Here is a 12,635-nt window from a genome sequence, read left to right on the forward strand (position 1 = left end):
GAGGGCAGCAACAGACACTGAGTCCAGGAGCGTGCGCTGACTTAACAGATACTCGAGATGGCTACCGACACCGGAGGGTGAGAACCAGCTGGCCGCTGGAGCAAGCTGCCATGGAGATTCAGGATCTCTGTAGCTTTGGGGGAAATAATGCATATGGGAATCGAGGAATTCAACAACCATTGATTTAAGTGTCTAGTATTCTATAGTTTCTCTTTTTGTCAGTGGGATAGGAGGATGAGTGAGACACTGCCACATCACTGCTCACCATCTACCAAGGACAGAAGAAGCATAAGGGGAGGCTTCTCAGTGGAAGAGCATCAAAAGTGAGCCTCATTCACCCATGTTCATAAGAGCTTTATGTGCAACAGCCAAAAGGTGGAAGCAGCCCAAGTGTCCACAGGTGGACGAAAGGATAAACACAATGCCGTACATACTTACAATGAAATGGGATTCATCCATGAAAGAGAAGGAAATCCCGAGATACACTACAACATGGGTGAAGCTCAAGAACATGACGCCAGGTGAAATAAGACGACCTCAAACAGGTGAATACTGTTGGATCCCGCTTACATGAGGTGCCTAGAGTAGTCACATTCATAGAAACAGAAAGTAGAACGCTGGCTGCCATGGTCTGGGGAAGGGGGAGATGGGTAGATGTTGTGCAATGGATACAGACCTTCACTTTTACGAGATGAAAGAGTTCTGTGCACAGACGGTGGTCGTGGTCGCACAACAATGTGCGTGTACTTCATGCCACTGAACTGGACGCTTAAAAATGGTTAAGATGGTAAATTTCATGTTATGCATATTTTACCACAATTTTTAAATTTTTTTTCAATTTTTAAGCAAGCTTTAGTGATTGGGTCCTACTTGAACTTGTTGAAGACAGAACCAGGGGGACATAAATAAAAACCAAAATCAAGAATGATCACAAGCGTAAGCAAAGAGCCAAGAAGCAAGACATCTGAGGACATCTGGCAATTATTCAGAACAATACAACCTTGAAGCCTATAGGAGCTCCATAGTTCAGACTCAGTTTTACGTAGAATCTATTGTGGAGGAAATGATCCCAGGCTGGGTCTTCCTAAAGAAAAGCCAAGTGAAGTTTAGAGCAGGGAGTCAAGAATATCTAGGCTGCCACACAGGTGGTGGTCATAGGCTCTTGACCAAATCTTCTTTGTTTCTTTGTACCAATCACCCTAAGATTAGCAATTCCAGGCCATTCCCAATGAGACACCATAATGCACCACACCGCTTAACAGAGATGTAAAGAAGGCATCAGAAGAAAGGAGAGAAGTCTCCTACCTCTTCATTCACAGTTCACAAAAAGGTTCCAATCGCTACCTACGTCATTAGGACCCACTTTTCAGGGTTTGGGGGCCTGTGAGCCCTATTTGGGTTCCCCCCAAAAAGCTGATCCTGAGACAGAGGGGGTGTAGGTAGTTTATTTTGGAGGTAATCTCAGATAACTGAAGGAAATGAGGAACCAAGAGAAGTAAGATACACAGGGAGGAAAAGACCAAATAAAGGTGCATAACTGAGGTTCCTGCTGTTGGCCAAAGGGGTTCCATTTCCTGGGAGCTCCAGAGATAGCTAGAGTGCCTCCCAGAACTGCCCACCTGAAGGACAATGGTCTAGGCCTTCATCCACAGACTCTAATCCCTGGTTGAGCTTGACTCAGACACATCATCAACTCCCTGACCTTTCCAGGGAGGCTTTCCAGGACCCACTAGACTGACAGCTCAGAACAGACCCAAGGGCAGAACACACAAAGGAGCTCTGTACCTCTGTGCTTCAGGTATGATACCACCAGGTTACTCTGAGCTTCCATAGAACAGTCCCCCACAGCTGTGGCTGAAACCAGAAGCAGGCATGAGACAGGAAAGTCTCAGGACCTTGAGGGTCCTGAGCAAACTCAGATAAGAAGGGTTGCCACTAGAAATTCCATGTACCTCTTTCCTTTTGGGAAATCTGGACATATTGTGCCTCTCTTCCCATAAACACCTAAGGATCTGGGATTTTCTCATTGTTTTGGCACTTGGTCCCTCCCTTGTGTCTAAATGAATACAAAATTATGCAGATTCTATGTACAATATATTCCACAGTAAAAGAAAACAAATTACCTCCAGCAAGCAATTTAAGTAACAAATGAAGAAGTGTAGGAAGAAGATGAGTATAATATTGCTTAATCCTGGAGTAATTTTTGCCTCCACACCTGCAATGCCTTTGAAGGGGTCTGCTGGAATGACTAAAGCCACCCAAACCACCAGCCGTGGCAGTCATGGGGGTTTAATCCCAGAGCTCCCTGCAAAGGGGAGTCTGCCATGAGGAGTACAGCTCACCGAAATCCCCCAATTGCAGGGTCTTAAGGGGTACCCCAGTATTCAAGCCAAGACCAATGTCTGCCTGAAGAGTTCCTAGTCAATGACTGCACACAACAGGGGTTTGGGGGTCGAAACACTGTTGTCTCTGATGATCCTCTAATGGGTAATCCCTGCTCTGGATCTCGCCATCTGCACAGTTGAGACTCTCTCAGATTTGTTCTACAAGCCAAAGTTCTTCCTCCCCAATCCTTCTTCTTTCCTCCTCTTTCCATGGGTGTCAGAACTTCGCTGTGGTCTGAAGGCCTTCAGATGACAAAACTGATCTGAGAGATGGAGTATGTTTTGCCCAATCTCTCTCAAGAAATCCATACGAAAACCAAAAGCAAAAAGTACATCTCTCTACATTCCTGGTACCATGTTCCACCCAGTGACACCGCCAAACATCTTATACTCGTAGACTTGGCAGATGTCTCACTAGGTGCTCAGACAAACCATTAAACGTCTTCATCTCCATTCGCTATACTATGAAATTGAGAAGACACTTGCTTCACACCAACTCTCAGGAATTGGGTGAAGAGGAATAAAAATCCTTCTTGTAGCTGGAAGAAAAGCCATAAATAAATACAGAACTGTGCAGTCAGCTTTCACTTATCAGGGGCAACTAGATGGGTGCACTGGCACAGATACACAGCCTAGGGCTTCTATGACTGCCAGACCAGCATCCAGACACTGAAAACAGAGAGACAGGAGCTAGAGGAGCTGAAAGGGAGCCCCAGATAAGCCTTGGGGAGAGTGGCTCTACTGAGCCAGGCCAATCTGGGCCAGCCCTCGTAATATGTGCTTTCTCAAATGGAAAAAGAGCATACTCAAGCTGTGCACAGAGAGATGGTTTTTAAGCCTATGAAGAGAAAGCTGTTCAAGCTCCCTCAGAATTACAGCAGTACAAAATTACCTAACAATGAGATGGCATTATAAATTCGTATTAGCACAGATGGATTCACAGAATTGGTGAAGGTATACGGAAAAAACGTGCTGGTGCAAATGCAGATTGTTGACATTTCTCCAGAGGGAAATTTGGTAATTTCTACTAAAATATAACGTACTCATAATCTTGGACCCAAATATTCTGCTTCTGATACCTCATGATACAGATCTACTTGAACAGATACACAAATGCTCAGGATGGTCACTGCAGCAAAACTTGAAATAGCCAGTCACTGGAAATAAATTAAATGCCCACCATTAAAAATAAGATTCAAGGGCACCTGGGTGGCTGTTGGTTAAGCAGCTGCCTTTGCTCAGGTCATGATCTGAGGGTCCTGGGATCGAGCCCCACATCGGGCTCCTTGCTCGGCAGGGAGACTTCTTCTCCCTCTCCGGCTGCCTGCCTGCCTGCCACTTACCCTGCTTGTGCTCTGTGTGTGTCAAATAAATAAATAAAATCTTTTAAAAAAGAAATAAGATGAAATAAGTTGTAATTAGTATGTAATGATGTGCAATCAAATCACGTATAGCAGGGCACCTGGGTGACTCAGTGGGTTAAGCCTCTGCCTTTGGCTCAGGTCATGATCCCAGGGTCCTGGGATTGAGCCCTGTATCGGGTTCTCTGCTCAGCAGGGAGCCTGCCCCCGCACTGTGCCTGTTTCTCTGCCTACTTGTGATCTCTCTCTCTCCCTCTCTGTCAAATAAATAAATAAAATCTTTTTTTAAAAAATCATGTATAGCTATGGGGTACCTGGGTGGCTCAGCTGGTTAAGCACCCAACTCTTGGTTTTGGCTCAGGTCATTATTTCAGGATCCTGAGATTGAGTCTGGCATCAGGCTCCCCACTCAGCAGGGAGTCTGCTCCCCTCTCTCTCCTTCTCCCTCTTCCCCTCCCTCACCATATCCTCTTTCTCTTTCTAAATATAAATAAATCTTTAAAAAATAATAATAATGTATAATTGTGACAGAGAATAAGGAAGATCTAACATGCTGATATGGGATAATCACTAAACTACACAGTTAACAAAAAGAAAGATGGAGAAGTTTGCTATCATTTGTTTAAAAATAGTATATACAAATTGACATAGATAAACATATACATGCATACATATATGCAGGTGCCTCTATATGCAGAGAGGTTGTCTGTTTTTTAAGTAGACTCCAGACCCAGTGTGGAACCCAACACAGGGCTTGAACTCATGACCATGAGACCAAAACCTGTGCTGAGGTCAAGAGTCAGATGCCTAACCGACTGAACCACCCAGGCACACCACAGAGAATACTTCTGGAAGAAAACATATGAAGCTGATTGAAAATAGCTACTATTCTGAGAAAGGATGTTTGGCAGGAAGGAAGCATACTTTCCACTGTATAACCCTTACACTCTGTGTTTTTTACCATGTCTTTGTCTTACTCATTTGAAGAAAATACTTTTTTCTTCCAAATTTTTATTTAAATTCTAGTTAGTTAACCTATAGCGTAATATTGGTTTCAGGAGTAGAATTTAGTGATTCCTCAAGTACGTGCAACACCCAGTGTCCTCCTTAATACCAATCACCCATTTAGCCCATCCCCCACCACCACCCCTCCAGCAACCTTCAGTTTGTTCTTTATAGTTAAGAGTCTCTTACAGTTTGCTTCCCTCTTTTTTTCCCTTTCCCCTATGTTCATTTGTTTTATAGCTTAAATTACACACGTGAGTGAGATCATATGGTCTTTGTCTTTCTCTGATTGACTTGTTTCACTCAGCGTAATACTCTCTAGCTCCATCCACATCATTGCAAATGGCAAGATTTTGTTCTTTTTGATGGCTGAGTAATATTCCATAGTGTGTATTATACACACACACACACACACACACACACACACACACACATATCTCACATCTTCTTTACCCATTCATCAGTCAACGGACACTGGGGCTCTTTCCAGTTTGGCTATTGTTGATAATGCTGCTATAAACATTGGGGTGCACATGTCCCTTTGCATCTGTATTTGCATATCTGTCGGGTAAATAACTAGAGCTACAATTGCCGGATTGTAGGGTAGCTCTATTACTTAACTTTTTGAGGAACCTCCATGCTGTTTTCTAGACTAGCTGCACCAGTTTACAGTCCCCTCAATAGCGCAAGAAGCTTTCCCTTTCTCCGCATCCTCACCAACACCTGTTGTTTCTGTGTTGTTGATTTTAGCCGTTCTGACAGGTGTGAGGTGGCATCTCATCATGGTTTTGATTTGTATTTCCCTGATGACAAGTGATGTAGAGCACCTGTTAGCCAACTGGACGTCTTCTTTGCAGAAATGTCTATTCAAGTCTTCTGTCCATTTACTAACCAGATTATTTGGTTTCTTTAGGGGGTTCAGTTTGTTAAGTTCTTTATAGATTTTGGATACTAACCCTTTATCAGCTATGTCATCTGAAAATGTCTTCTCCCATTCCATAGGTTGCCTTTTAGCTTTGTTGATTGTTTCTTTCAATGTACAGAAGCTTTTTATCTTCATGAAGTCCCAATAGTTCATTTTTTAAGAAAAAAACTTCATAAAATGTGTTTTCTCCTTATAATACTGCTCCTAGTAGCAAAAGTAACCAATGTGTGATTTGCAATTTATACCCCACACACACTTTCCCATCCATTTCTTGAATGTGGGCAAAGAAGAATGGTTTCTACCCTCATCTTTTAAATCTGTAAAATGGAGCCGAAGTTAGTTGACGATTTACCCAAGATAAATGGAGAAGTTACCTGGAAGTGATCTCTTCCTTTTACCATCATTCCTATCCATATCTTCAAGGAAAGAGGTGATGAAAGAAGGATATGAGTTTCCAGGCTCCGAATCCCAGGGCTTTTTCTTTCCACATCCCCCTCTGCCTCACAAGGAAGAAAATCACTGGCTTCCACTTTTTAAAAGTAATGAAACCACAACATTTTAAATAAAGGGAAGAAACAAATGCTGGGCAAATGCAGCAAAGGAAGGGTTGCAGGGGCCTTTTGGGGCTGTGGAAAGTGGCATGGAATGAAGGAGGGTGACGTAGCAAGGGAGGAGGATGACCCCAGACCCTGGGGAGATGACCCTCAATTGTATTTTCTCTGCAGAAGCCTTCTCATGCCCTAACCGGAAAAGAGAAAGAACCCCTGAACCTGTTCCTCTGCCGATATTTCCCCAAGAGTTAGACATCTCTCCTCCCAAGAGAGCCTGCAGGGATTCCCTGGGGAATCAGAGGAGGGGTTTCCAGGTGTTGTCTGTCCACTGGGTTTAAGTTACAGAGAAAGAGAATGCAGAGGGTTATAAAAGTGGTTAAAAGAGAAAGAAGAGCCTATGCTCATCATGCCCTCAAGGAAATACTGTGGCTAAGCCACAGATGAGGTGAGATGAGATGACCTTGAACTAAGCTCCCTATTGCTGAATGGGCAATTCACTCTATGCCCTGGACCCCCTTCATTGGAAAGACATTGAGGTATTGGATTTTGTTTCGATGTTTATAAAACATCAGCAATGCATGATCCTGATGGAAGGGGAAGGGAGACTGTTCATAATTTGACAGTCTATTGCGAGGCGAAAAGCCTGGTGGTTTTAGCACAAATCCTGCTAAGCCAGTTGAGCAAGAATCCCCCCTGATACCCAATCAAATTCCTCTCAGTAATTTTCCATCCTCTCCATCACTCTGCCTATAGGCTATAAATCCCCACCCATGCTTGCTGGATTCAACCTTGAATTCAAACTCTCTTCCCCACTGAATAAAGTCTTCCTTGCATTTTTAACAAATGTCCAGTGCAATTTCTCTTTAACACCACTCAAAATGTGAACCATGTTCTAGAAGTATCAGCATCACTTGGGAACTTATTAGGAATGCAGAATCTTAGGACCCACCTAGAACTGCTGAATCAGAATCTCCACTTTAACAAGATCCACAGGTAATTTGTATGGACATTAAAGCTCAAGAAGTACTGCTTTCGTGAACATGGCCCCAGTTCCTTCAATATTTGTGGGCCTTTAATTCTATACTTTCGGGGCATCCCCCTTCATGAGGGCCAACCACTCATGACCAGCTGAGGAGACTTGTTGCTTTATGCCCACCTCATTTCATTCATCCTGCCAACTACCTCATTCACTCTCCCCGGGTTCCTACTTCCCAGGAGCTCAGCCTCCAGTGTGAGCTCTACTCAATCATTCTGCTCTCTCCTTGCATACCTCAGGAGTGAAAGTGGTTCTGTGAATATAAAGGATGGTGGAAGAGAACAGGGTAAGTAGCCCTGACGAAGGTCCAAACTTGGGATGGAGTTTAGAACAGCAATCAGATCTTTAATGCTCCCAAGATTAACTTTTTGTTGGTATATATGCTTCAGCCAGTGTCTCCCCTGCTCTGCCTTGAATCCCTCTTCTGCTACACACCATGAGGAGCTAGGATGGGACTGGGACACTTGGACTTATTTTGACAAGCATGTGATTTTGATAATAATTTGATCTAATAAAGCTAGATATGGAGAAGAAACCAAGCTATTCATTTAGTGCCAAGATGCCAAGTGAGCCTGGATTAAGCCAGGACATACTTACATAAGAAAATTACTCATTGTCTATCTCTTTATCTGAAATGCAAATTTAACTGTGTGTCCTATATTTTATCTGGCAACTCTAGCCTATCCTATCTGGAAATTTTCAGTGCTGATGAGTGGGATCCAAATGTCACAAGAAGGCAAGATCACTAGAAGAGATCTCTGGTTACTCTCTCCTAACTGGGGAGAAAGATTTTATTGGCAGATTCACTTCTTGTAGCACTCCTCCAGTCTCTTAAGTGAATGGGACTTACAGAGAAAGAGGAAAGAAGTCTGGATTTGGAAAGTATTATGAAATACTATAATAAGGAGAAAGGTATTTTAATTCATATATAGCTCTTTCAAAAGACCCAGCTTTAAGCCCATCATGAGATGTTTCATTGTCTATCCAGGAGATGTCATGAAATCACTTAAGTATTAGAAGATTTGGCAACTGGACACCCAATATTTCTTTCTGATGTTTCTCTTTGGACTCCAAGGTGGGGTCCCCAATGACAAAATTATGATCCTTTCTCTCTCTATTCCCTACTCTACCAACCACCCTTCATAGTTACCTGGTTAAAGAAAAGTCTCTCTCCTCCAACCCAAGTCTTTGGCTTTTACCTCCCTCAGGGTTCACCTCCCTTCAATCTTAAACTATAGTTGTGTGTGATTGATGAATTTCTGTTGTTTAGACTGTGAGTTCCCTGAGGTCAGGGATGGGCAGCCTGGAGGGCCCTGTCCCTGGTCCTGCACAGGAACAACCCCATAAATGTTCTCTGAATGAGTCCTGCACAGCTTTCTCCTTAGCCTAAGAAGAGACCCCAGCTGGACTCTGACTTGATTCCACTAGACCGTGATTGGAACTGAAAATGAAATGGCATCGGTTTGCTCCGGAACCCCTGCCAGGGCTTACAGCGACAAAAACGACTGACAACACTCTTTACAGTGCACTCTCAAAAGATTTCTTTGGCCTCTGAATGTACTGGTGCTTTTGAAATGGATGCAAGCCCTTCCAAGCCTGCTGGGTTTCATTTTATAATCCGTTGCAACCATTAATAAGAAGAAAAAAGACTCTCATATGCTACCACTTTAGCCACTTTCTTATTCAGGACTAGGAACAGCCCCCAGGAAGTGGGGCCTCCAACCTCTCAGGCAAGAGAAAAATAAAGACCTTTTCAACCTCTTTATTCAGACTTGTGAAAGCCCAGGATGAGAAGACTACCAATCCTGGCCAGCTGGGAGACTCCAGGCCAGCTCAGAACGAGGGGCCTATTGCACAGAGGCTTTAGGGGTAAAAGTGGAAGCACAAAGAAGATACCGTACATCCCTGCTGCAGTTCCAGGTCCAGGTGAGACCCCATACCCAGTGAGAGTCTCTACTGATCCTGAAGGTATGTCCAAGCTAGTTTATTTGGACATCATGCCCTGCAAATCTCATGACCCATCATGACTAGGTGAGTTTTGCTTTCTCCTGCTTCTGAGAAAGGGGCACAGGCTAAGTGCTCAGGAGGAAGGAAGGCTTCTACCTGTAAAACCTACCAACCTCCTCTTTTCCCAATGCCTTTCCTAAAACCTATTTACACTCATTATCCCAGCATGAAAAAGCAGCATCCTTTCAGTAGTGGGTATAAACTGATTTATCTGCCCTATACCAACCTCCTGTCATTCTGATGCCATCAGTCATGGCGCCATAAACCACTGCCCTAACAGATGCAAGCATCTCAGATGAGGTCAGTCCTAAGTCCTCACATGCCTGGCAACAGTGGCTGACCCAAGGAGAGAACATGTGACTTCAGATGGGCTGCCCAGAGCTCCTCCCTGGCACTGATTCACAGACATTACAAAACAGTCTCTCTCCTGTTGGGGGGCTACCCTAGGATGATGGGAATTTGGGGCTTGTAAGCAAGGACCTGCCTGCAACTAGCAGCCAAAGGAAAAAATGATGAGAAATGGAGAGACGTGTGTAACTCTGTCGTCCAAGTTCTCTGAACCCTTCAGTTCCGCCTTTGATCTTGGAACTATTCCACTATCCGTTCCCTCTTTTGCTCGAGCTAGTTGAATTTGGGGTTTTATAGCTTGCAACAAAAAGTCATGATTAAAACACTCCCTGACGTTTCTTCCAACTGAGATAGACACTTGAGGAAATATGGACCCTCTTAATCAATTCGGGATAAATAGAAGGAAGAAGAATGTATGAAAGTACAGACTCTTCCATAATCAGTATAGCGTACGGCTGCGACTGGCCCGGCCGAGGGAAACTGTCCTGATCAATTAAGTGAATAATAACCCTAATACAGTGATAACAACTAACATGGCTTCTGGGCATGGCCATGGTGAAACTCACTCTGTCTCCCTGGTAAAAGCTGATTGATGAGACATCAGGAAAGCTTTGATTAAACTGGGTCAAACAGAAAGGAAGAGCTGAACCAACATATCAGGCAACACAGGCGCACCCCGTTGCCCCTTTGTTGTTGCAATGGACCCAATGAAAGCAGATGAGTCGTGGAAGGACTCCGAAGAGAGAAGAATGAAGCAGCCACTTCCTTAGGGAAAGGCGGAGAGAAGACAGGGAGAGACGACACATCCCCTCTTCCCGGTGTGCAGCTACAACCATCTCAGTCTGTGTTCTGCGGGGAAGGTAGATGGTATTCTCCTGTACTGATTAGCAAGTCTTCTTTCTTTTTTCAGATACTCAATTTGTTTTCTGACCTGATACAGAAGTACAGAAATTACTATTTTAACAGTCGGCACTTGCGATTTCTTTTTTTTTTTTCTGAAGATTTATTTACTTATTTATTTGAGAGAGAGAAGGGGAAGAGGCAGAAGGAGAGGGAGGGTCTCTCTCTCTCTTTCTCTCTCTCTCTCTCTCTTTTTCCAATTTATTTATTTTAGAGAGAAAAAGAGATCACACAGGAGTGTGGGGGAAGGGGCAAAGGAAGAGGGAGAGAAAGTCCGAAGCAGAATCTGGGCTGAGGCCAGAGCTTGACACGGGCTCGATCTCACAACCCCGAGATCACAACTGGAACTGAAACCACGAGTCGGCATCTTAACCGACTGGGCCACCCGGGCACCCCCTAAGATTGCATTTTATATTTTATTTTACTTTACTTCACTTTTTCTTTCACTTTACCTTATTTATTTTATTTTATTTTATTATTTGTTTGTTTGTTTAGAAAAACCTGTCTTTATTAAGAAACATATTTTGCTAGTCTGCTTCAGGGTAGAGGAAGTGATTTCCCAAACCTGCCTTCTAAGAACAAGACATAAAAAGAGAGACAAACATTGCTGCAGAAGAAACCATCCAGAGTACCAGAGGTAGACAAAGAGATAAGAGAGGGAGGACCAGACAAGGCCAGAAGCAGCGTCTGCAAATTAGGAGCACCGCTAAGAAGCTCCCTACACTGGAAGGGCCATGGAGGTTTTAAGAACAGAATGTCAAAACTATACTTTTAATTTTTTTGTCTTTAAGACATGTAAACATCTTCCATATCTTCAATCTTTAATAAACCCTGACAACACACGTGGGTGGGCAAAAAAGAAGGAAAACAAGCTGAAGGAAACAGTACCATAGCACAGATACAAGGAGAGGATAGTGGCAGTGATGAGAACAAAGGCAAAAGGAATATAGATAAAATTAAATTTCGTTACAACTTGCAACCTATTGACAAATACTTGACACAGGCAGAATATGACATTCTTCAAGGAACTCCCAAGTGCCTTAATGCTAATGCTTTTCTAGAGGCAAAAAGGAACCATAGCTTGACAATAGCCAGATCTCCAGTATCCTATAAGTCATCGAGGTGGGCTTAACATATGAAAATCCTTTTGGAAGCTTCCCTTATCCTACCCACCCCCTCCCCAATTTAAAAGTTTATAATCAACCCCTCCGGACAATACCAGTGCAGCTTTTTCTGCCCACAGGTGCATCCCAGTGTTTTAACAGAAACACCTTTTTGCACTGAAAAATGTCTCAAGAATTCTTTCTTGACCTTTGCCCCGGCCCACATCATATCATCAGGAGAAGAGAGTGCATGAGCTCACCCACAACTGAAAATCAGCCCTAGAAATCAGATGGTAACCGCCATCCCAAACCAGGTATTCATAGAAATTTTAGGGAGAACATTGGCTTGTTCAGAGGATGTGGGATAGATGTCTTCAGACAACTATTCTAAAACCCCAGGTTTAGGGGCACCTGGCTGGCCCAGTCGGTATAGAGCATGCGACTCTTGATCTCAGAGGACTGTGAGTTTCAGCCCCATGTTAGGCATGGAGCCTACTTAAGTAAAAATTCAAAATATAAAATATAAAAATTTAATAAAAAATTTAAAAATAAAAATTAAATAAGAAAAAGAAGACTGCAGGCTCCCAAAGCCTTCTGCTTTTGCATCTGTTTCCTGATTTAAACACTAAACTGTATGTTCACACCCCCCAGGGACTCACGAACTTTAGATCTTTAAGGACAGGGTCATGTCTTACTCATCCCCGTCCCTGCCACAATGCCTATCATGCATTTTTTAATTGATAATAAACTCTATATTTTAGAAGTTATACATTTACAGAGAAATTTTAAAAATAGTATAGAGTTCCCATAAACCTCAATTTCCTCTATTCACATCTTCCATTAATATGGCACATTTATCACAATTAATGAACCAATATTCATACATTATTATTAAAGCCCATACTTCAGTTTACCTCAGTTCTTACCTAATGTCCTTTTACTGTTCCAGGATCCCATTCAGGACACCACATTCTATTGTCTGTTTAGGCTCCTCTTGGCTGGGACAGTTTCTCAG

At 43.2% G+C, this 12,635-nt stretch overlaps 1 protein-coding gene across 1 annotated transcript in view; it reads left to right on the plus strand.

The window, feature by feature from the left end:
• Positions 1 to 664: 664 nt before the first annotated feature.
• The window catches only part of LOC116865947 (thymosin beta-4-like), a 39,200-nt gene continuing 27,229 nt past the window's right edge, over positions 665 to 12,635 (plus strand). The window contains exon 1 of the mRNA XM_032854605.1: positions 665 to 737. Within this exon, the coding sequence (XP_032710496.1) occupies positions 665 to 737 (73 nt within the window). The remainder of the gene's footprint in view (positions 738 to 12,635) is intronic.

The sequence above is a fragment of the Lontra canadensis genome, unplaced genomic scaffold, assembly GCF_010015895.1.
Source record: "Lontra canadensis isolate GAN:19392208 unplaced genomic scaffold, GSC_riverotter_1.0 scaffold8, whole genome shotgun sequence".
Classification (NCBI taxonomy): Eukaryota; Metazoa; Chordata; class Mammalia; order Carnivora; family Mustelidae; genus Lontra; species Lontra canadensis.